The sequence below is a fragment of the Choloepus didactylus genome, chromosome 12, assembly GCF_015220235.1.
Source record: "Choloepus didactylus isolate mChoDid1 chromosome 12, mChoDid1.pri, whole genome shotgun sequence".
NCBI classification, from domain to species: domain Eukaryota; kingdom Metazoa; phylum Chordata; class Mammalia; order Pilosa; family Megalonychidae; genus Choloepus; species Choloepus didactylus.
Genome location: NC_051318.1, coordinates 16,011,729 through 16,033,037, shown reverse-complemented (window position 1 = coordinate 16,033,037; position 21,309 = coordinate 16,011,729). Strand labels below are relative to the sequence as shown.

The 21,309-nt window shown below is 37.2% G+C and overlaps 1 protein-coding gene across 4 annotated transcripts in view; it reads left to right on the top strand.

Annotated features, from left to right (window-relative positions):
* Window positions 1-21,309, top strand: part of SGCG (sarcoglycan gamma) — a 196,066-nt gene that overhangs the window by 147,132 nt on the left and 27,625 nt on the right. For all 4 annotated transcript variants that reach the window (XM_037799811.1, XM_037799810.1, XM_037799812.1 and 1 more), the window contains exon 5: window positions 3,496-3,615. In XM_037799811.1, the coding sequence (XP_037655739.1) occupies window positions 3,496-3,615 (120 nt within the window). The remainder of the gene's footprint in view (window positions 1-3,495; window positions 3,616-21,309) is intronic.

The window sequence follows — 21,309 nt, the reverse complement described above, 5'->3', positions numbered from 1 at the left end:
CCACTCATACTCAGCTCCAGTGACTCTGAACTAATTCAGAATATCAAATATTCCATGACTTCTTTCACCTTTAGGCCTTTGCTTTGCTGTCACTTCTGCCTGGAAAATTCTTTTCCTCCTCTTCTTCTGTCTGGTTCCAATTCTTTCTTCAGATTTCCACTTACCTGTCCTTTTCTCCAGCAAGTCTTCCCTTATTGACAATAATAATTGGGCTGAACTTGTTCATGTATTAGTCTGTCACTCCTTGAGAATAGGGTCCGGACTATCTGGTCCCCAGTTGTTTCCCCAACATAGTGCTGGGCACATAGTAGGCATTCAATAAATATGCATTGGATGAATGAATGAATAAGTGAATGAATGAATAAAAGATTGTGTAAGATGGGTGAAGCTGGGACACCAGCCTAAACTTGAGGTAGGGTACTCAAACTCTAAGGGATAGGATGTGGCAAGATGTCCACTCAGGGTGGTCCAAACTGGCAAGAGCCCTGAGCACAGGTCTGAGCTTGAGGAAACTGCCCAGGGAAACAAGGTCCCGACACCGACTATGGAGAGTCATGGAGAGGATCACGGATGGGAAACCTGGACAAGATTCATCAGCAAAGCCAAGACAAAACTCTCACAGAGCAGGTCAGGAGTAAAGAAAAGGGGTTCATCCAGGGAATTGCCCTGAAAAGCACTGGAGCCCGTGCCCAGTCATTAAAGGCCCCTGGACTCACAGTTCCCGGATGGAGCAGACTGACCTCAAGTCAGGCTATGTAAGTAACACTGATTAATGCCAGGTTTAAAAAGTTGAACTAAATAATACAAAATTAGACCTAAAAAGTAGTAGAGTGAAGAGTTAACTATAGTCTTGTCCTTCCATTCTAGCACTTTCCCTCACCACACATTTCAGCAACAAATTATCTCTTTCCCTTTTTTAAAGGACTTTGTGACATTTGTTTTCAAATGATGGTATTTTAAATTAAAGACATAATGAGAAAAAAAGGTTGTTAATGAGGCATATTGTATGTAAGGAAGAAATTGATGGTATTTTCACTAGAAAAACCCTTAAGCCAGTTTCCAAACTAAATCGGATGATAAAACCATTAACCTTTCCTTCTTTGTACCAAAACCCTTCATTAAAAGTTGTATTTTACCAGACAGCTCTTTTCTTATCAACAGGGTAGAATTTGAATTTTTTTTCTTAAAGATCTCTGCCTCAAGAGATGATTACTTTCTCTGTTCTCATCAATGTCCAACTAGGCTATAAAAACCAGTAGAATATTAATAAAAGTAAAAAGATTAATTACAAACTCAGTACTTTTTAAGAGGTGATTTTGGGCTTTAATCACTTGGAGAAAAGTACATTTTCCTTTGAAGTGAAAATATATTTAAATTCAAATTAAACATTCAGTGTATTTTTTTCATAAAACTAAGATGGAATTTTATTCACCTCTGTGCCTTTGCTCAAGTAGTTCCTTCCACCTAGAATGCCTCTTCCTCCCTTCACCAGGGAAATGGGAATCCTTTCTTCAGGGTCAGCTCGGACACCATCTTCCCCAGGAGGCAGAGCCTGACGCTGAACTGGACCACGAGCATCTTGTGGGGTCTCCCGAGGAGCCCTGCCCCCGTTCAGTTACAGCACTTATGAAATTGTCCTGGAACTAGGCTGGTCGGTTCCGTAGGAAACTATGAACTCCTGTAGGTTGTAAGCTACATCTCACTCATTTCAGTATCCTCATTTCTTAGCACAGACCCTTGTGCATAAATGCATGCATTGAATCTGTGTCAAATAGTCAAACGGAATGGACTCATCTTCCTGCATTTCTTTGATTCAAGCAAGGGTTGATATGACTTTACTACTGTTAAATAGTATGCAACTAAACTACTTCTTGAATATTTCACCAATGTATATGAAATCATAATTAGATAAAATAGTAGTCAATATTAGTTTAACCCCTTAAACTTATTAATGCCTCCTAGAATCATCGTATAAACTTCCAATGAGCAAAAGAGTTGACTTTTAATGGATAAATTATTCTGGTTTTTCCCCCAATTTTATGCTCAGATAAATTCATATTCATCACTAAATACAAATCTGTATACATATAAAGATAATATAAAATAGACATGTCATGTGTATTAGTCACTTAGAAGAGATAAACAGGGGCACTAAGTCTTTGGATAAAAGCCCAGAGGACGATTTTAATGACTACAACCATCAAAAAACAGTCAGGCTTCCTTAAGAAAAAAAAATATAAAACATGGAGGAAAAGGTGAGTGATACCTTTGTAACTGCCTCTTTGCCAAAAACAAGTAAATAAATAAATGTATATATGCATATGTGTGTATATATTATGTGTGTGTGTGTGTATATATATATTTAAATGAAGACTCATTGGAGTGTCTGTACTCAAGATATAAATTAATGAAACCACATAAGAATACCTTCAGGATGATGCCCACAATGGAAAGCTTTTATTTAATTTCTAGAAGTTACCTATCAACTTTAATGAGTGGTGGGAGGGACACAGGAACACATACACAAGAATTAGAAGATCTATTTTTTTCAATGAACTTTTTCAGATAAGACTATAAAGCCAACATTAAAATACTTAAGGAACTCTTGTAATTAAGCAAATACTGAAAGCTGTGTTCTCAAGAGATGAATCCTTTAAGCTGCCTGGGTTAGAAAGAGTAGAAGCACAAAGAGAAACTAAGAGACACAAAATGGTGACTACCTGAAGCCAGTTTATAGCTAAGTGTAGAATGAGAGGGTAAGAAATGGAATAGGATCTCAGGAGCTCCATAAAGACTTTTATCCCCAGTGTGTGACACATAGTAGGCCCTGTTTAACACTTGATTAAACTGAGTTGGAAGGCAATGGTTCTAAAGCTCCGGTGAAGGCATTCACCTTGGAATGGAAAGTGATATCTCTGTAACTGATGCAGCAAGAACCTAAGTGAAGTAGTCAAAATGCCTTACAGGTAGGTGAAGGGTAGAAACTTGAAGGTGTTCTTACGTGGTGCTGTTTATTTTCTCCATGGCGTAAGAGTGAGGACCTCTTCTAAGAATTAGTGTGGGAGAATCAGAGTATGTTCCATCTCCTGGGTTAACTTTAGCTATTAAAATGAGCCATTCCTAAAATAGGCTTTCCCAAATCTCACATTACAAAATGCAAAATCCTTAGCTGATTACTACTTAAAAGAATGCAAATTTATCTGAGTAGAATAATTATATTATTTTTGGCAAGTTTTAAAAATCTGAAAAGGTAAATTTACTCATACCTATATTTGATATAAATTAATGTTTCATGTAGATTCGTTTTTGTTGTGTAATATATTTAGGTTTAGAACTTACAAAGTCTAATGATAAGATCAAAAAAATTATTAGTAACAAATCCTAAATTTTTGGTAATTTGGTATCATTGGGTGACATGGCATGGGTGAAAAATAGAGATTTCAAAACTGCATGTAGTTAACCCTTTATAATGAACTGTTTTCATTAATCCTTCAGGTCCCAAAATGGTAGAAGTCCATAGTCAACAGTTTCAGATCAGCTCCAAGGATGGCAAGCCACTCTTTACTGTTGATGAAAAGGAAGTTGTGGTTGGCACAGATAAACTGCGAGTAACTGGTATGTAATAACTCTTGAGAAAAACAATATCTCATGAAGTCCACTTTCTGAAAAATCAAATTGCACTGTGGGCAAGGTTACTTCCAATATTTCAGGCAGATAAGAAAAACTAGTTTGAATTCTTGACTTTTCTTCATGGTATTTCTTTTGAAATTCTTCTAGAAGAATGAAATCCTTCTCAGAAATCTTTACCCACTCTTTTCTTCCACCATACTGCTATCCTTAGTCTGTTTCCAGTTGGCCTCACCCAAAGGCTTTTCATATAGTCATATATCTATACAATCCAAATATCTGTTTTCAATGTGACTTTTGCAAAATAGCCTTCTTCAAAGTTCCTTTTATTCCTGTTTTACCAGGTACCTGGACTCCCTATGTTTCAACCAAAACACTTTCTCTCTTTGAACTGAAGTTTGAATGGGGTTCTGATAGGGCTCATTTTTAGGACTAAAAAGAAGAAATTTGGAGGGGGGGGTAGAAATTTCAAAATATTTTAGGTTTACTTGCTAAGCGTCTATAAAGACTAGAAGACATAAACAGTCAGATACTTGTCAATTTCATTCTAGTACTTTTCTATGCCATTCTGAAAACCAATAACTTTATTCTCTCAACTCCAAATATCCTCAAATGGGAAAAAAAAATGTTTCCTAACACAAGTAGACTCATCTCTAATATCCAAAGTTTTATGTCATAGTTAATTCCTAACAAAACAAACTAGAAGGACATAACCCAATGTTGCAGCATACTCTAAGGCAGCAGTCCCTGGTTTTCTTACTAAGAGCACTGAGAAATCTACCTAAAGGAAATTGGTTGATGCCTAACAAAGAAAAGACTGGATTGCCCAAGGGCCTTCATCATCAGAAGCCCACTGGTAGGTAGTGAAGAGAACATGGGCTTTGTAGACTTAGCTTCTATTCCTATCTCAACAATTACTAGCTCCATGACTTCAGGCAAGTTACTGAATTGCTCTTGGCTGTTTTGATAATGGATAGTGGTGATGGCAACACAACATTGTGAACATAATTAACACCGCTGAATTATTTCTGAATATGCTTAAAAGGGGAAATTTTAGGGGATATATATGTTGCTAGAACAAAAATCTAAAAGCAACGACATAGGACTTACAACACAGTGAACCCTAATATAAACTATGGACTACAGTTAATAGTACAATTATAATATTCTCCCATCAATTGTAACAAAGGTTACAAAATGTTAAAAGTGGGGGCAGGCATATGGGAACTCTGTATTTTCTGCATGATCTGTCTGTAGACCTACAACTTCTCTAATAAAAAAAGTAATAAATAAAAAATAAAAATGTATTTTAAAAAGAAAAGGATCAATAATAGCTGATTTATCAGCTTTGCTGAATTAAATGTTATAATGCATGCAAAGGACTGCAAGGTTCTTGGTAAACTAGAGTATTACTGTTCTCCAGAGCAATAAAACCTGTGTGTAGACAGTCTAAGCAAGAGCTTAAATTGCTGTGACCCAAGCCAACCTACACAGGGCATCAGTAAACTGAGGCTGACCTTTGCCTAGGTCAGGTCTAGGGATCCTCCCAGGCTGTGATGTCAATCAGTGCAGCAGGTGAGAAAAGTCGATAGGTAACTTTATTACTTGTACACATGCCTCAGAACCATCTAGAAGGCCAGTTAAGATACCTTGCTGGGCTGCATCCCCAGAGTTTCTGATTCAGGTGTCTACAGAGGGACTTAAAACTCCACATCTCTACCTTCCCAGGCAATATTGATACTGCAGTTCCGGGGAGCACACTTTGAGAACCGCTGCCTTACACTGACTTGACTAGAGTTTGTTGGAGAAGCCACAGTCAGCATCACCTCGAAGCTCTCTCCAGCACACATATTCAAGTTAACCTTTTTAAAGATGTCCTATTCTTCTATTCATAACTTTTCTTTGAAAGGCACAAATTTCTCCCCAACTCCTTCTCCCCACTGAAGCTAACCAGAGCATATATATCCCCCCTAATTACCATTTTTCCTTTTTATTTGCATTGTTCTCTTGTCATTATACCATTACAACAATATGGAATCCTTGTTCTCAGAGCAACCATCAGTGGTGGGGTGTGAACAGGACAATTTTGATATAGACCTAATTCTTCTGTTTCCCAAACTGTTTTTGGCTTCCCTAAATCTTGTGAATAAAGAAACACAAGGAACCCCACAATTCTCTCCTATGTGTGTGTGTCTGTATGTGTGTGTGTGTGTGTGTGTGTGTGTGTGTGTGTGTGTGTGTGTCTATCCAATTATGTTATCTAGCTCAAGGTTTCTCAGCCTTGGCACTACTGGCATTTGGGGGTGGGTAAGTCTCTGTCATATGGGGCCATCTTGTGTGTTGTAAGATGCTTAGCAGCATTCCTAGTCTCTACCCTCTAAATGCCAGTAGCACTACTCCCAACTGTGACAACCCAAAATGTCTCCAGACATGGCCATTAAGTCCTCTAGGGGGCAAAACCACCCCCAATTGAGAACCACTATTTCTCTAGAATTATTAATATTTATTTGATGCTTACTATGTTCCAGTTATTAAGCTACATACTGAGGATACAGAATAGTTAGGCTATGTTAATGCTCGTATTTTGGCTGGAGAAATGGAAGCACATTAACTTTTTGGATACTATCTGCTAAGGACTGTAACAGATATTTGGGAAAGGGGTATCAGGACCATCCTATAGAAAAATATCATCCAGTTGGGTTGTGGTGGGTTGAGAGACTGAGTGGATCAAAGGAGGTTTCTCAAGAAGAGAGACATTTGGACTAGAAAGATGGGAAGGAGTATGTCAGGAAGATGAAGTAAGGATTATTTTCATTGCAGAGGGTATAGCATGAATGGCTGTTAATAGACAATTACTAAAAATAATGGATAACTTTGAGAATTAGACTGTGTTCCAATCCCAGCTGCTCCAATATAATTTTGTACCTGACCTTGAACAAGTTACCCCACCTCTCAGTGCTTCATGCTATAGCTCCAAACATCTTCACACAGTCGTCTCTTGCCATAGGACATTGGAAAGAACCCAACAAAACAAATACGAGTTGATTGTGAACTTAAACTGCCAGGCTTGCAAAAGATGCAAAGGTGGTGATGCAGAAATGCTAGAATTGCTGAAAAAGCTACTAATGAAAGGAGATCTGGGAAAGTTACAACTGAAAAAGTGAAAATCAACAAAAATGATGGCCTGAGATGTGCTTCAAAGATCAATAATTTTGAAATCAAACTATTCACCCTTGGGAAAATTCATAATAACCCCTGTTTAACACACACACACACACACACACACACACACACACACCAAAATGACTGCCATTTTGGTTTTACTTCAAATGTTAACTATTAAGTGAAGGATATCATACTGTAGCAGGCAGAACTCTAAGAATGGGCCCCAGTGACCTCTGTGCGCCAATGACCTTTGTGCTTATATAATTCCCTCACCTTCGAGCATGAATGGAACATCTGAAGATAACGAGGTCTCACTCCCATGATTGTCACTTATATGGCAAAAAGGAGGTTATCCAGATGGACCTATATAATCACAGGAGTCCTTGGAGAACAGGGAACATTCTCCTGGGAGAAGTCAGAGAAATTCAAGGCCCAGGAAGGATGCAGTGCCCCTTGCTGGCTTGAAGACAGAGGGGAACCCACAACGTGGAACATGGGTGGCCTCTAGAAGCTGAGATCTGCTCTAGCTCTGTCTCAAGGAAACAAGGACCTCATCCTACAACTTCAAAGAACTGAATCCTGCCAACAACCTGAATGTCCTTGCAAGTAGATTCTTTCCCAGAGCCTCCAGTTACGAGCCAGCCTGGCTGTCACCTTTATTTCAGTCTTGTGATATCGAGCACATGTGGACTCTTGCCATACAGGACTGTGAGCTGTTTGCCTTAATTGTTATGCAGCAGTAGAAAACTAATACAGCCATCGTGCAAATTCCAATTGTATGCACCAAAAAAAAAACTTGACTGTATTCTTTATTTCATATGGTTTCAGTCATTATATAATGCCTAAATTTTGTTAAATATAAAATACAAGAAGAATATTTAATCTTTGAAGACAAAGTCCCATTCAAATTTCCCCCCACTATGTACTATAAAAGTTTGGTCCCTGTTTTAAATAGACTGGCTGCAAGTAGCCTTTTCCTTTAACATTTCTGGGCAATTAGTATGCTTTTCTGAAAGATCCCTATGATGGCCTATGAAAGCAGGAATCCCTGGGAAAAGAAAGCGGAGGCAGAGAGCTCTGGTAGGAGGTGGTTGAAATGGTCCAGAGAGAGATGAAGACAGAAATAACTGACAATGCAGGAGATGACAGTTCCTAGGGAGTTTAGCTTGACCTACTGCCACCTGCACCTCACAGAGTCTATGATCAGCAAAAGCAGCAACAGCCGGCAGCCAAGTGAAGTGGAGTGTGCCAGTTTGGATGTCTTATGCCCCAAAACTCCATATTCTTGGATGGAAACATTGTGGGAGCAGATGTATTAGTGTTGATTAGGTTGGAACCTGTTGGTTCATGTTTCCATGGAAATGTGACCCACCCAACTGTAGGTGATAACTCTGATTAGATAATTTCCATGGAGGTGTGGTCCCACCCATTCAATGTGGGGCTTGATTAGTTTACTAGAGCCCTATAAAAGAGCTCAGACAGAAGGAGCTCACTGCAGCTGATACAGACATCTTGAAGATGGCCATCCGAAGCTGACACAGACATTTTGGAGAGAAGCTGCAGCCTAGAGAGGAACATCCTAGGAGAAAGCCCCTTTGAAACCAGAACTCTGGAGCAGGCGCCAGCCACGTGCCTTCCCAGCTAACAGAGGTTTTCCAGACGCCATTGGCCTTCCTTCAGTGAAGTTACCTGATCATTGATGCCTTACCTTGGCCACTTTAAGGCCTTAAAACTGTAACTGTGTAACCAAATAAACCCCCTTTATAAAAGCCAATCCATTTTTGGTGTTTTGCCTTCTGGCAGCATTAGCAAACTGGAACAAGGAGTGATAGAAGAGACAGAGAACTCTGGAAAAGAGAACTGAATACTGTTATGGATCGAATCATGTCCCCTACCATGACATGTCCAATTCCTAACCCCCAGTCTTGTGGATGTGAACTCATTTGTAAATAGGCTCTGCAAAGACCTTATTAAGTGGAGGCCAAACTGAATCAAAGTGGGCCTTAAACCCATATGACCAGAGTCCTTACAAGCAGGGAAATCTGGAGTCAGTGGGAGACAGAGGAGACAGACGGCCACGCCACAGGGGCAGGGGTTGAGTTATGGAGCAGCCACAAGCCACCGCCAGGATGCTACAGACTTGGGGGGAAAGCATGGCCCCACTGAGACCTCAGTTTTGGACTTCTCATCTCTAAAACCGTGAGGCAAATTTCTGTGGTTTAAGGCAACCAGCCTGTGGTACTCTGCTACAGGAGCCCTGGCAAACTAAAACAAATGCCTTCTGCCCACGTTTCACCTGTACAGTCACTCGCACAACTGATCTAAAGACGGCTGGGAGGGGGCAGCGAGAGTTGGAGATACCTCTTTCTTTCCTCTTACAAAGGAAAGCTATCTTGCTACTACCTTTATCTTAATTAGTCACAGAATAAGAAGAAACTTATCTCTAATTCTTAAGTAGCTTCAACATAGACTTTAGTCAATGAGGAAACTGAAGAATAATTCTTAAATCCAGTTTACAGAAGAGATGGAACAATTTCACCAGCTCAGTTTGAGGTTAACCTTTAAGCATTTGGGGGCTTTTTTTTCCCCTCCCACTAAAAACAGACGAAGTTAAAAATGTCTTTTACTAACCCAGATACTGAACATATTATTGCAACAGCATCAAAATATAGTCTTCAAAAAGATATTCTATACCATTGCCAGAACTGACTTCTGGCAGTTGATAAATTGTTAGTTTGGCTGCTCCAAATGTATTTTCGTTCCTTGGCAAAAATTTGCTATGCTATGTCATTCCCCAACATTAAGTAGGAAATGTAGGATTCTGGAAAGTGCCCAATTCCTACCACTAATAAGAAAAACACGATCCAGTGATAGGCCTAGTTCAATTTCTTTAGCCCTTTCTGTGCAGCTAAGGAGGATCACACACAGGCATTGAGAAGTGCTGGAATCACCCACAAAGCCACTGACAAACCAGAACCTGGAGAGTAAGATTTCAGCAACTGAACATGAAAATAAACAAGGATAAGTCCAGGTCCTAGGAAAAAAAGACACGTAGTTACTTTATAGTTGTTTCTATATCACTGTGCCCTTCAAGCACAAATCCAAGGTCATTGAACATTTTGGGGTGCCGCTCTGTGGTCACTTGATGAGTCTGATGCCTCACTTAATCTTTCAACCCAATTAAAACTGCTCGAACATGTATTATCTCACATAGGAAGTCTAGAGGTAAGGTAGCTCTGGGCTGATTAATTCAGTGGCCCAGTATTATTTTACTCTGGCTTTGATTTTCTTCAAGGTTGTAGATGTTCCCCTTTTGGTTGCAAATGATTACATAAATTCCAAACATGACTTCCTTGTGCAATGACTTCTCTTCCTCTGGGGATCTGGCCTCTTTACGTTACCCTTCCACCTTAAATCTCGTCTTAAATGACTTGCATGTCTCTTGTACGCGACATTTAGCTGGATTTAATTTTTTTAACACAATTAAAATACACTTTGATTTTTCTAATGTATTTTTGTTGTTGGAGAAGTTGTGGGTTTACAGAAAAGTCATGTAGAAAACACAGACTTCCAATATACTCTCTCACACAGTTTTTCCTATTAATATTTTGCATTAATGTTGTACCTTGTTATAGTTGATGAAACACTATAATAATTATATTATCAACTTTAGTCCATAGTTTACTCTACATCAGAATTGACTTCATGTTGTACAGTCCTGTTTTTATTTTGTTTAGTTTTGTGTGTTTTTTTGGTGTGGTTTTTTTTTCCCGTTAAAGAAGTTTTGGGTTTATAGAACAATCATGCAAAAATACAGTATTCCTATATACAACCTATTATTAACAACTTGCATTGATGTAGAATATTTGTTGCAATTGACTATTAACTACAGTCCATGGTTTAACTTAGGGCCCACTGTTTGTGAAGTGTCGTTCCATGGTTTTTAAAATAATTTTTATTCTAGAAACATACATACAATCTAAAATTTCCCCTTTTAACCACATTCAAATATATACTTCAGTGGAGTTAATTACATTCACAATATTGTGCTATCATCACCATCACCCATTACCAAAACTTTTTCATCACACCAGCAGAAACGACTTACCGATTAAGCATTAACATCCCATTTCCAATCCCCACCACAGACACTAGCAACCTGTATTCTAATTTCCAACTCTCTGAATTTGGTTATCCTAATTATTTGCTATTAGTGAGATCATACAATATGTGTCCTTTTGTGGCTAGCTTATTTCACTCAACATGTTTTCAGGGTTCATCCGTGTGGCTACATAAATCAGAACTTCATTCCTTTTTAGAGCTGGACAATATTTCATTGTATGTATATACCATATTTTCTTTAGCAATTTATCTGTTGATGGACACTTGGGTTGCTTTCAATTTTGGGCAATTGTGAATAATGCCACTATGACCATCAATGTGCAAATAACTATTGGAGTCCCTGCTTTTATTTCTTTTGAATGTATAACTAGCAGTGGGAATTCCATACTTAATCTTCTAAAGAACTGCCAAACTGTCTTCTACAGAATCAGAGCTATTTTACATTCCTACCAACAATGTCTAACGTCCTTGTCTTGTTCCTGATCTTAGAGGGAAAGCTTTCTTTATTTCTGAAATAGTATGATGTTAGCTGTTGACTTTTCATTTATGCCTTTTATCATGTTGAAATTTCCTTCTATTCCTAGTTTAAGTGGTTTTTTCAAGAAGTGTTGCTGGATTTTGGCAAATGCCTTTTCTGCATCAATTCAGATAATCATATGGTTTTTCCCTTTACTCTATTAATATGGTGCATTACCTTAATCAATTTTCTTATGTTGTACTGTCCTGCATGCCTGGGATAAATCCCAAGTGATCATGGTGTATAATTCTTTTAATGTGCTATTGAATTCACTTTGTTAGTTTTTTGTTTGCTAGTATTTTTGCATATATATTCATAAAGAATATTGGCCTGTAATTTTCCTTTCTTGTGGTTTCTTCATCTGGCTTTGGTATGAGAATGATGTTGCCTCAGAGAATGAATTAGGGAGTGCTCCCTCCTCTTCACTTTTTTGAAGTTTGAGAAGGATTGGTATTCATTCTTCTTGGAATAGTGGGTAAAATTCCCCAGTGAATCCATCTGGTCCTGGGCTTTCTTTTTTTAGAGGGGGAAGGGGGTAGGGAGCTGATTACTGATTCCATCTCTTTACTTTCTACTGGCATGTTTAAATCTTCTATTTTTTCTTGAGTAAGTATATGTAGTTTGTGTGTTTCTAGGAATTTGTCCATTTTATCTAGGTTTCTCTAATTTACCAGCATCCAGATGTTCATAGTATCTTCTCATAATTCTTTTTTATTTCTTTGGGGAAGGTAGTAATGTTCTCCTTTTCATTTGTGATTTTAGTTAATTGGAGTCCTCTCTATTTTTTCCTTTGTTAGTGTAGATAAAGGTTTGTCAATTTTATTGATCATTTCAAGGAACCAACTTTTGGTTTTGTTGATTCTATTTTTTTTATTCTCTACTTCACTTATTTCCTCTCTAATCGTTGTTGTTTCCTTCCTTCTGATCACTTTCAGTTCAGTTTGCATCTTCTTTTTCTAGATCCTCCGGTTGTAAAACTGTCTCTTATGTGATAACTTTCCTCTTTTTTAATGTAAGCATTTAGAGCTATGAATTTCCCTCTCAGCACTGTTTTTGCTGCATCCTCTAAGTTTTGCCATGTTGTGTTTCAGTTTTATTTGCCTGCAGATATTTCCTAATTACCCTTGTGATTTCTTCTTTGACCTATTGGTTATTTAACAGTATATTGTTTAACTACCACAAATCTATGAGTTTTCCATTCCCCTTCTGTTATTGATATCTAGCTTAATTCTACTGTGGCCAGAGAAGATACATTAAAATATCTTTTGTTAAATTTATTGAGAGTTGTTTTGTGACCTAACATATGGTCTATCTTGGAGAATAATCCATGTGCACTAGAGAAGAGTCTATATTCTACTACTATTGGGTGAAGTATTCTATATATGTCTGTTAGGTCTAATTGCTTTATAGTAGCATTTGAGTCTTCTATTTCCTTACTGATCTTATGTCTAGATGTTCTATCCATTACTGAAAGTGGCATATTGAAATCTATTACTATTAATGTGAAACCGTTTATTTCTCCCTTCAAATCTGTCAGTATTTGCTTCATGTATTTTGTGATTCTAACATTGGGTACATATATATTTGACTGATATGCCATCTTGTTGAGTTGACCCCTTTATCACATATAGTGACCTTCTTTGTTCCTCATAGCAGTCTTTGACTTAGTTTATTTTATCTGATATTAGTATAGCTACCCAGCTCTCTTTTAGTTACCAGAAATATATATTGCATGGTATATTTTTTCCATCCTTTTCTGTCTTTCAACCTACTTCTGTCTTTAAATTTAAGGTGAGTCTCTTAGTCTCTTGTAAACAGCATACAGTTGGGTCATGCTTTTTTATCCATTCTGCCAATCTCTGCCTTTTGACTGGAGAGTTTAATCTATTCGCATTTAAAGTATATATTGATAATGCAGGACATTCTTCTGCCATTTTGCTATTTGGTCTTTATAAGCATTATGCCTTTTTTGTTCCTCAATTCTTCCTTTAATGCCTACTCTCATATTTATTGATTTTTGTATTGTATCATGTTGAGTCTCTTCTCATTTCTTTCAGAACAGATTTTTTTTTTTTTTTTAGAAATTTTCTTTGTGGTTCCATGGGGCTTAAATTTAACAACCTAAATCTATAACAATCACATTTGATTTGATACCAACTTAACTTCAGTAGTATATACATGCACTTTTCCCATAGCCTTCCATCTTCCCACCTTTTTGTTGAACTTATTACAAATTTTATCTTTATACATTGTATCTTAAGAACCATAGATTTATCATTACCTGTTATGCATTTGCATTTTAGAACTTGTAAAAAGTAAAAACTGGAATCATATACCAAAAAACACAGTGCAATAGCACTGGCATTTCCAGTTACCCATATGGTTACCTTTACCTTTATCTTGATTCCTTTGTGCTGCTACAATCACCTGTCCAATGTCCTTTCCTTTCAATCTGAAGAACTCCCTATAGTATTGCTTGTGGAGCAGGTCTAGAGACGAACACCCTCAGATATTGTTTACCAGGGAATGTCTTAATCTCTCCCTCATTTTTGAAAATGCTGTATATAAAATCCTTGGTTGGAAATTGTTTTTCAGAACTTTAAATACTTTATCTCACTTCCTTCTTGTTTCCATGGTTTCTGATGAGAAATTGGAACGTAATCTTACTGGGACTCCCTTGTACTAACATGTTGCTTTTCTCTTCCAACTTTCAGAATTCTCTTCTTGTCCTTGGCATTTGACAGCTTGGTTATTGTGTGTCTGGGCATGGTTCTCTTTGAGTTTATCCTTTTGGAGTTCATTGGGTACCTTAAATGTGTATGTTTTTCATTGAATTTGGGAAGTTTTCTGCCATTATTTCTTTGAATATTCCTTCTGTCCATTTCTCTCTTTCTCTTCCTTCTGGGAATCCCATAAAGCATTAATTGGTAGGCTTGAAGATTCCCCACAGATCTCTTAGCTTATGTTCACTGTTTTTTATTCTTCTATCTTTTTTCTCCTCAGTCTGAATTATTTCAATTGTCTTGTCTGTGAGTTTACTGATTATCTCTTCTGCCAGCTCCAGTCTGCTGTTGAAACCCTCTAGGGAAGTTTTCATTTATGTGATTGTAGTCTTCAACTCCAGCATTTCAGTTGGGTTCCATTATAAAATTTCTATCTCTTCATTGAGAGGCTCATATTTTTCATTAATCACTTGCCTAATATCATTTAGTTTTTTTTCTCTCTCTCTCTCTCTCTCCCTCTCTCTCTCTCTCTCTCTGTGTGTGTGTGTGTGTGTGTGTGTGTGTGTGTGTGTTGTGTATGTGTGTGTGTTTATGCCCTTCAGCATATTGAGTATCAATTTTTTAACTTTTTTTTTCTGGTATGTCCAAAGTTTGGTTTCCTTCATAGATCATTTCGGGATTTTTTTCTTGTTCCTTTGGATGGACCATCATTTCCTGTTTCTTTGTTTGTCATGAAGTCTTTTGTCATACACTGTGCATTTTAATATTTTAAAGTGTTAACTCTGTGAGTTAGTTAAACCTATGGCAAGAAAAAAAAATGGTTTTCACAGTCTTTGCAAATTGGCTCTGCATTGGCTGGTGCTCTCCTTCAGAGGTTGGCCCTCCTATCAAGAGCAGTCCAGTAGGGGTGTGAAGTGCAGGGTCTCTTCTAAGCCCTTGACTTGTCCTAGGCTTGTGCTTGCTCATAGCCTTAGGAATTCTCCCATTTACAAGAATTTGAATCCCCCATCTATCACTATGAAAAAAGACTTTATGACTTAAAGAAAGAAATCTTTTGCCCCCAGCCACTTTGAATTGATTATTTCTTACTTTGCTTTAGCTATCTGCCTGCAGGGAAAGTTTTGGGAGGGCAAGCCCAAAACAAGTTTCCTGGTTCATTCTTTCAGGCTTCACTAGCTATATCGGCTCCAACCTATAGGCAACCCAATATGTGCACAGGGTTACTCTACCGCCTCCAGAACAGGGCCAGGGATGCACAGTGGGAACTCAGGCTTTCTCCACATTGCACTGGGGAGCAGACAGGGGAGGGAACAGCTGGGATACCGCAAGTTTCTCCTACCATTTTTAAAGCTGCATTTTCTCAATTCAACACTCGCCCAGTTGCTGCAACCCTTTAACTGTTTTCCAGAGTTTTGAGGAAGATGACTCTGCCAGTTTTTGCTGGCAGATAGTCAAAGATTCTGTGGGGAAGCGGCACCCTGTCATGTTTTACGCCACCATCTTTGTTGGCCAGAAGCCAGGCTTTGATATTTAATGAAGAATGCAAGTGATTCACATTCATTTCAAAAACTGCTCTATTTGGGCTTGTCTTTGTCATATTATTTCATGATTTTTTTTTTTAAAGTCTTGTTGCATTTGAGTCTGAAAGAAGCCAGGTACAAAAGAAAAGTAGGAAGGGGTCAGACCATGAAAGACCTTATAGGCCATTTATAAAACTGGATTTATTTTAAATGCAATGAAAAGCCAGGAATGGTTTTGAACAGGGTATTTCTTGATTCATTATACACTTTATGAAGATTAATATAACTATTTCATGGCAGAATAGATTGTGGGGAGGAAAGAATGGAAGTGGGAAGATCAGTCAGGAGGATGTTAATGTAGCCACAGGCAATAGATGATGGTGATGTGGTCCTGTTGGCTGCAGTGGACATAGAGGGAAGAGAACGACTCCAAATAAAAAACTGACAGGCTTGCAGTGGATCAAATGGACAGCAGGCATTGAGGGTGGTAATCAAAGACGATACTTATTTCTAGGTAATGACATCACTCTCAGGATAATGGTGAAGACTGAGAAGTGGAAGACCTCTGCAGGGAAGAAGGAATCAATAGTTAATGTTTCAAACACGTAACTTGAAGATATCTTTGAAATAACCAAGTGGTATGTCAGGTCAGCTATAGGATATGTGAGATTATCACTCAGAGGTCTAGACTAGAGATAAAAATGTGAGCATCATCACCCCACTGAGCTCTGAGGAGTTCAACACTGGAAGCTTAGGGAAGGAGGGGGCCACCAGAGGAAATGAGGAGAAGACAGGGTGGTAGGAGGAAAATTAGAAAAGACATTTCTTGATGCAAGAGAGACTATGTTCAAGAATTTTCATCCAAGAAAGATGAGGATAGGAAATTCCACTGGCTTTGTCATCATATAGATAATTATTTTCATGGGAGTAGTAGGGCAAGAGGCAATTGGGGGCTATTGCAGCGCATGTGGAAGGGGAGACAGTAGAGACAACTTATTAAAGAAATCTGGCTGTGAAGGGGGCAAAGAAATTTTTTGCATCACTTGAAAAACCAAAAATTCCATTTCAGTCCTTAAGTATCCAATAAATGTGTGGGATTAATGTTAATAGATTAACATTAATCAGTGTAGCTTAAAATAATTTTACCCACTGTTTGAGTAGAAATATTAATATTGAACTCTGCATATTTCTAAAATAAAAATGCCTAGGAATAGCAGGATATTGGGAAGAATGTAGCAATTTGGAGCAATTTCCCATCTAATAATCGCGCTCTATCCATGATCTCCGTGTTTGCTGGATGCATCCCCCTTCACCTGCTTCACCACATTGCAGTCCATCTCGTACCACCTTACTGTGAGTCTTCACATGAGAATCAGTCATCATGCACTTCTCTAGGATCCAGAAGGGAAGAATGAAGTCAGCCAAATACTAATGATGCTTTACAGTGGAAATACTGGGACCATTTAGTATTTTCTAAAACAAAAGTTAACATTATAACTTTTGTTTTTGTGTGTGTGTGTGTTGTTCTGTTTTTGCCTTCTGTTTACACTTTCCTGTATAAATAATGCATAGTATTCAGGGTCATTTAATTCATGATTTATATATGAATCTTTATATTAGAATTTTTTTCTCCTACCTAAAATTTAGAGCATACAATAACAAATAATATGCTCCATTTTCCATGAGGAATAGGTATTAAGCAAATTATATATTTTATATAATCCTGATTGGGAATATTTAAATATGAGCAGAAACATAAAGGAAAAATAACTACTTTGAGCATAAACAACCATTTCCTGAGAATTCTTTTATGAAACCATTTAGGAAACATCCATTTTATTATATGCAAATAGGTTCTGAGCAGTATTTACTTTGAGTCTGGATACTAATAACAAAATCAAGATCATATAATTTGGGATATAAAATTTCTATGTAAACTGATGCTCTTATTTAAAGATAATACATTTCAATTTATGGATTTTATGTCTGCCTATAAGTACATTAACCTAATCACATGTAGTTATAATATAGCTAGCTATGGTCATATTAGATAAGTAATTAGCATGCATTTAAAAACTAATCATGGACTTAATATTTCCTTATAAAATAATGCCACTGGCACTCAGAATAATTTCAGCTATTGGGGGGAGAAAGAATTGCAGCTATGCTCTAAAATTGCCTATGAAATCAGAATACATTGCAATTTCTAGTTTGGTTCTATCTGGGCTGTATGTTTATATAGAGTAAAATGTGTTGATACTTTTTTCTTAATCACTGTATGATTTTGTTTATATAAAAATACATAATAAAATAATGACACAAAAGTTTGAACGACATTCCTTTTGTTGCTATGTAAAGGAATCATTTTTTAAAACAGTTTTATTGAGAGAAGTTCACATACCATATAATCCATCTAAAGTGTACAATCAGTGTCTGTCAGTATATTCAGAGTTGTTCATTCATCATCACATTCAATTCTAGAACTTTTTTACCCTCAAGAGGGTTCACTTTGTTATACAGTCCCATGTTCCATCCTCTGGCTTACCTTGTAGTGACATACACAACCCTAAACTTTCCCTTTCAAACACAATCACACCCGCATATCATCGCTGTTAGGCCCCTATAATGTGCCCCCATCACCTCCATCCATTTCCAAACATTTAAAATTATTACATGTTATGCACAAATTAAGCATCAGCTCCCCATCCTCTACCTTCATTCTATCTTCTGGTGACCTATGTTCTAGATACTAACACCAGGAGTTTGCTAGCTATATTTAGTTCATATTAGTGAGGTCATACAATATTTGTTCTTTTGTGTCTAACAGTTTACTCAATATAATGTTCTCAAGGTTCATCCATGTAGTCGTATGCATCATGACTCCATTTCTTCTTACAGCTGCATAATATTCCATCATATATACATATACATACACACACTACATTTTGTTTATTCATCAGTTGATGGACACCGAGGTCATTTCCACCTATTGGTAATTGTGAATAATGCCTCTGTGAACATTGGTGTGCAAATATCTGTTTGTGTCCCTGCTTTCGATTCTTCTGAGTATATACTTAGTAGCAGGATTGCTGGGTCATATGGTAGTTCTATCCTGAGCTTCCTTAGGAACCATCAAACTGTCTTCCACAGTGGCTGTACCATTTTACATTCCCACCAACGGTAAATAAGTGTTCCTTTCTCCACATCCTCTCCAACACTTGTAGTTTTCTGTTTGTTTTAGTGGCTATTCTGGTAGGTACGAACTGATTATCTCATTGTAGTTTTGATTTGTATTTTCCTAATAGCTAGGGATGTTGAACATCTTTTCATGTACTTTTTAGCCATTTGTGTATCTTCTTTGGGAAAATGTCTATTCATGTACTTGACCCATTTTTAAATTGGGTTGTTTGTCTTTTTATCATTGAGTTGTAGGATCTCCTTATATATCCTGGATATTAAGCCCTTATTGGATATGTGGTTTCCAAATCTTTTCTCCCATTGACTAGGCTGCCTTTTCACCCTCTTGATAAAGTACTTTGAAGAACAAAAGTATTCAGTTTTCAGGAGGTCCCATTTATCTATTTGTTCCTTTCATTGCTTTGGTGTTGGGTAAAAAGTCTAAGAAACCACCTCTTATCACAAGATCTTGAAGATGCTTCTCTACATTTTCTCCTAGGAGTTTTCTGGTTCTGGCTCTTATATTTAGGTCTTTGAACCATTTTGAGTCAATTTTTGTATAAAGTGTGAGATAGGGCTCCTTTTTCATTCTTTTGCTTATGGACATCCAATTCTCCCAGACCATTTGCCAAAGAGACTACTCTGTCCCAGTTGGGTGGCCTTGGCAGACTTGTAAAAAATCAATTGACCATAGATGTAAAGGTCTATTTCTGAACTCTCAATTTGATTCCATTGGTCAATATGGCTATCTTTATGCCAATATCTTGCTGGTTTTAACACTGTAGCTGTGTAATATGCTTTAAAGTCGGGAAATAAGAGTCTTCCAACTTCATTTTCATGTTTTGGCTATTCAGGAACTCTTACCCTTCCAAATAAGTTTGGTAATTGGCTTTTCCATCTGCAAGGTAGACTGTTGGAATTATGATTCAGATTGCATTGAATCTATAAATTGCTTTGGGTATACTTGACATTTTAAAAATATTTAGTCTTCTAATCCACAAACACAGAGTGTCCTTCCATTTATTTAGGTCTTCTTTGATTTCTTTTAGCAATGTCTTATAGTTTTCTGAATACAGGTCCTTCACATCTTTGGTTAAATGTATTCCTAGATATTTTATTCTTTTAGTTGCTATTGTAAATGGAATTTTTTCCTTATTTGCTCCTCACATTGGTCATTACTACTGTGTAAAAACATTACTGACTTTCGCATGTTAATCTTGTGTCCTGCCCCTTTCAGTCTTTCACCACTGAGTATAATATCAGCTGTGGGTTTTTCATATACTCCTTTGATCATATGTAAAGGAAGTTTCCTTCTATTCCTATCTTTTGAAGTGTTTTTATCAAGAAGGGTGTTGGAGTTTTTCAAATACCATTTCTGCATCAATCTGGATTATCGTGTGGTTCTTCTCCTTAGATTTGTTAATGTGGTGTATTACATTAAATGATTTTCTTGTGTTGCACCACTCTTGCATACCTGGAATAAAACCCACTTAATCATGGTGTATAACTTTTCTAATATGCGGTTTCTAATTTGCAAGTATTTTGTTGAGGATTTTTACATCTATATTCACTAGAGAGATTGGTCTGTAATTTTCCTTTCTTGTGGTATCTTTATCTGATTTTGGCATTAGGGTGATGTTGACTTCATAAAATGAGGTAATGTTCCCTCCTGTTAAATTTTTTAGAACAGTTGGAGCAGAATTGGTATTAATTCTTCTTGTAATGATTGGTAGAATTCACCTGTAAAGCCATCTGGTCTTGGGCTTTTCTTTGTTAGGAGGTTTTTGATGACTATGTCAATGTCTTTATTGTGATTGGTTTTTTTGAGATCTTCTATTTCTTCTGGACTTAGCATGGGCTGTTCGGGAATGTCTAGAAAATGGTCCATTTCATTTAAGTTGTTTAGTTTGTTGTCATACAGTTGTTCATAGTGTCCTCTTATGATCAGGTCAGTAGTAATATCCTGCCTCTCATTTCCAATTCTATTTTTTGTATCTTCTCTTTCATTCTTTGTTAGTCTATCTAAGGGCTTGTCGATTTTGTTGATCGTCTCAAAGAACCAACTTTTGATTTTGTTGATTCTGTCTGCTGTTTTTTGTTGTTGTTATTGTTGTTCTCAGTTTCATTTATTTCTGTCCTAATTTTTGTTATTTCTTTCTTTCTGCTTGCTTTGGGATTAATTTGCTGTTCTTTTTCTTGTTCCTCCAGGTGTGCAGTTAGGTCTTTGATTTTAGCTCTCTTTTCCTTATGAATGTGGGCATTTAGGGCTATAAATTTTTTCCTCAGCATTGCTATCTCTGCATCATAAGTTCTGATATCTTGTGTTCTTGTTGTCATTCATCTCAAGATATTTACTGAATTCTCTTGCAATTCCTTCTTTGACCCAAGGATTGTTTAAGAGCGTATTGTTTAACCTCTATAAATTTGTGCATTTTCCGGTCTTCTGCCTGTTGTTCAC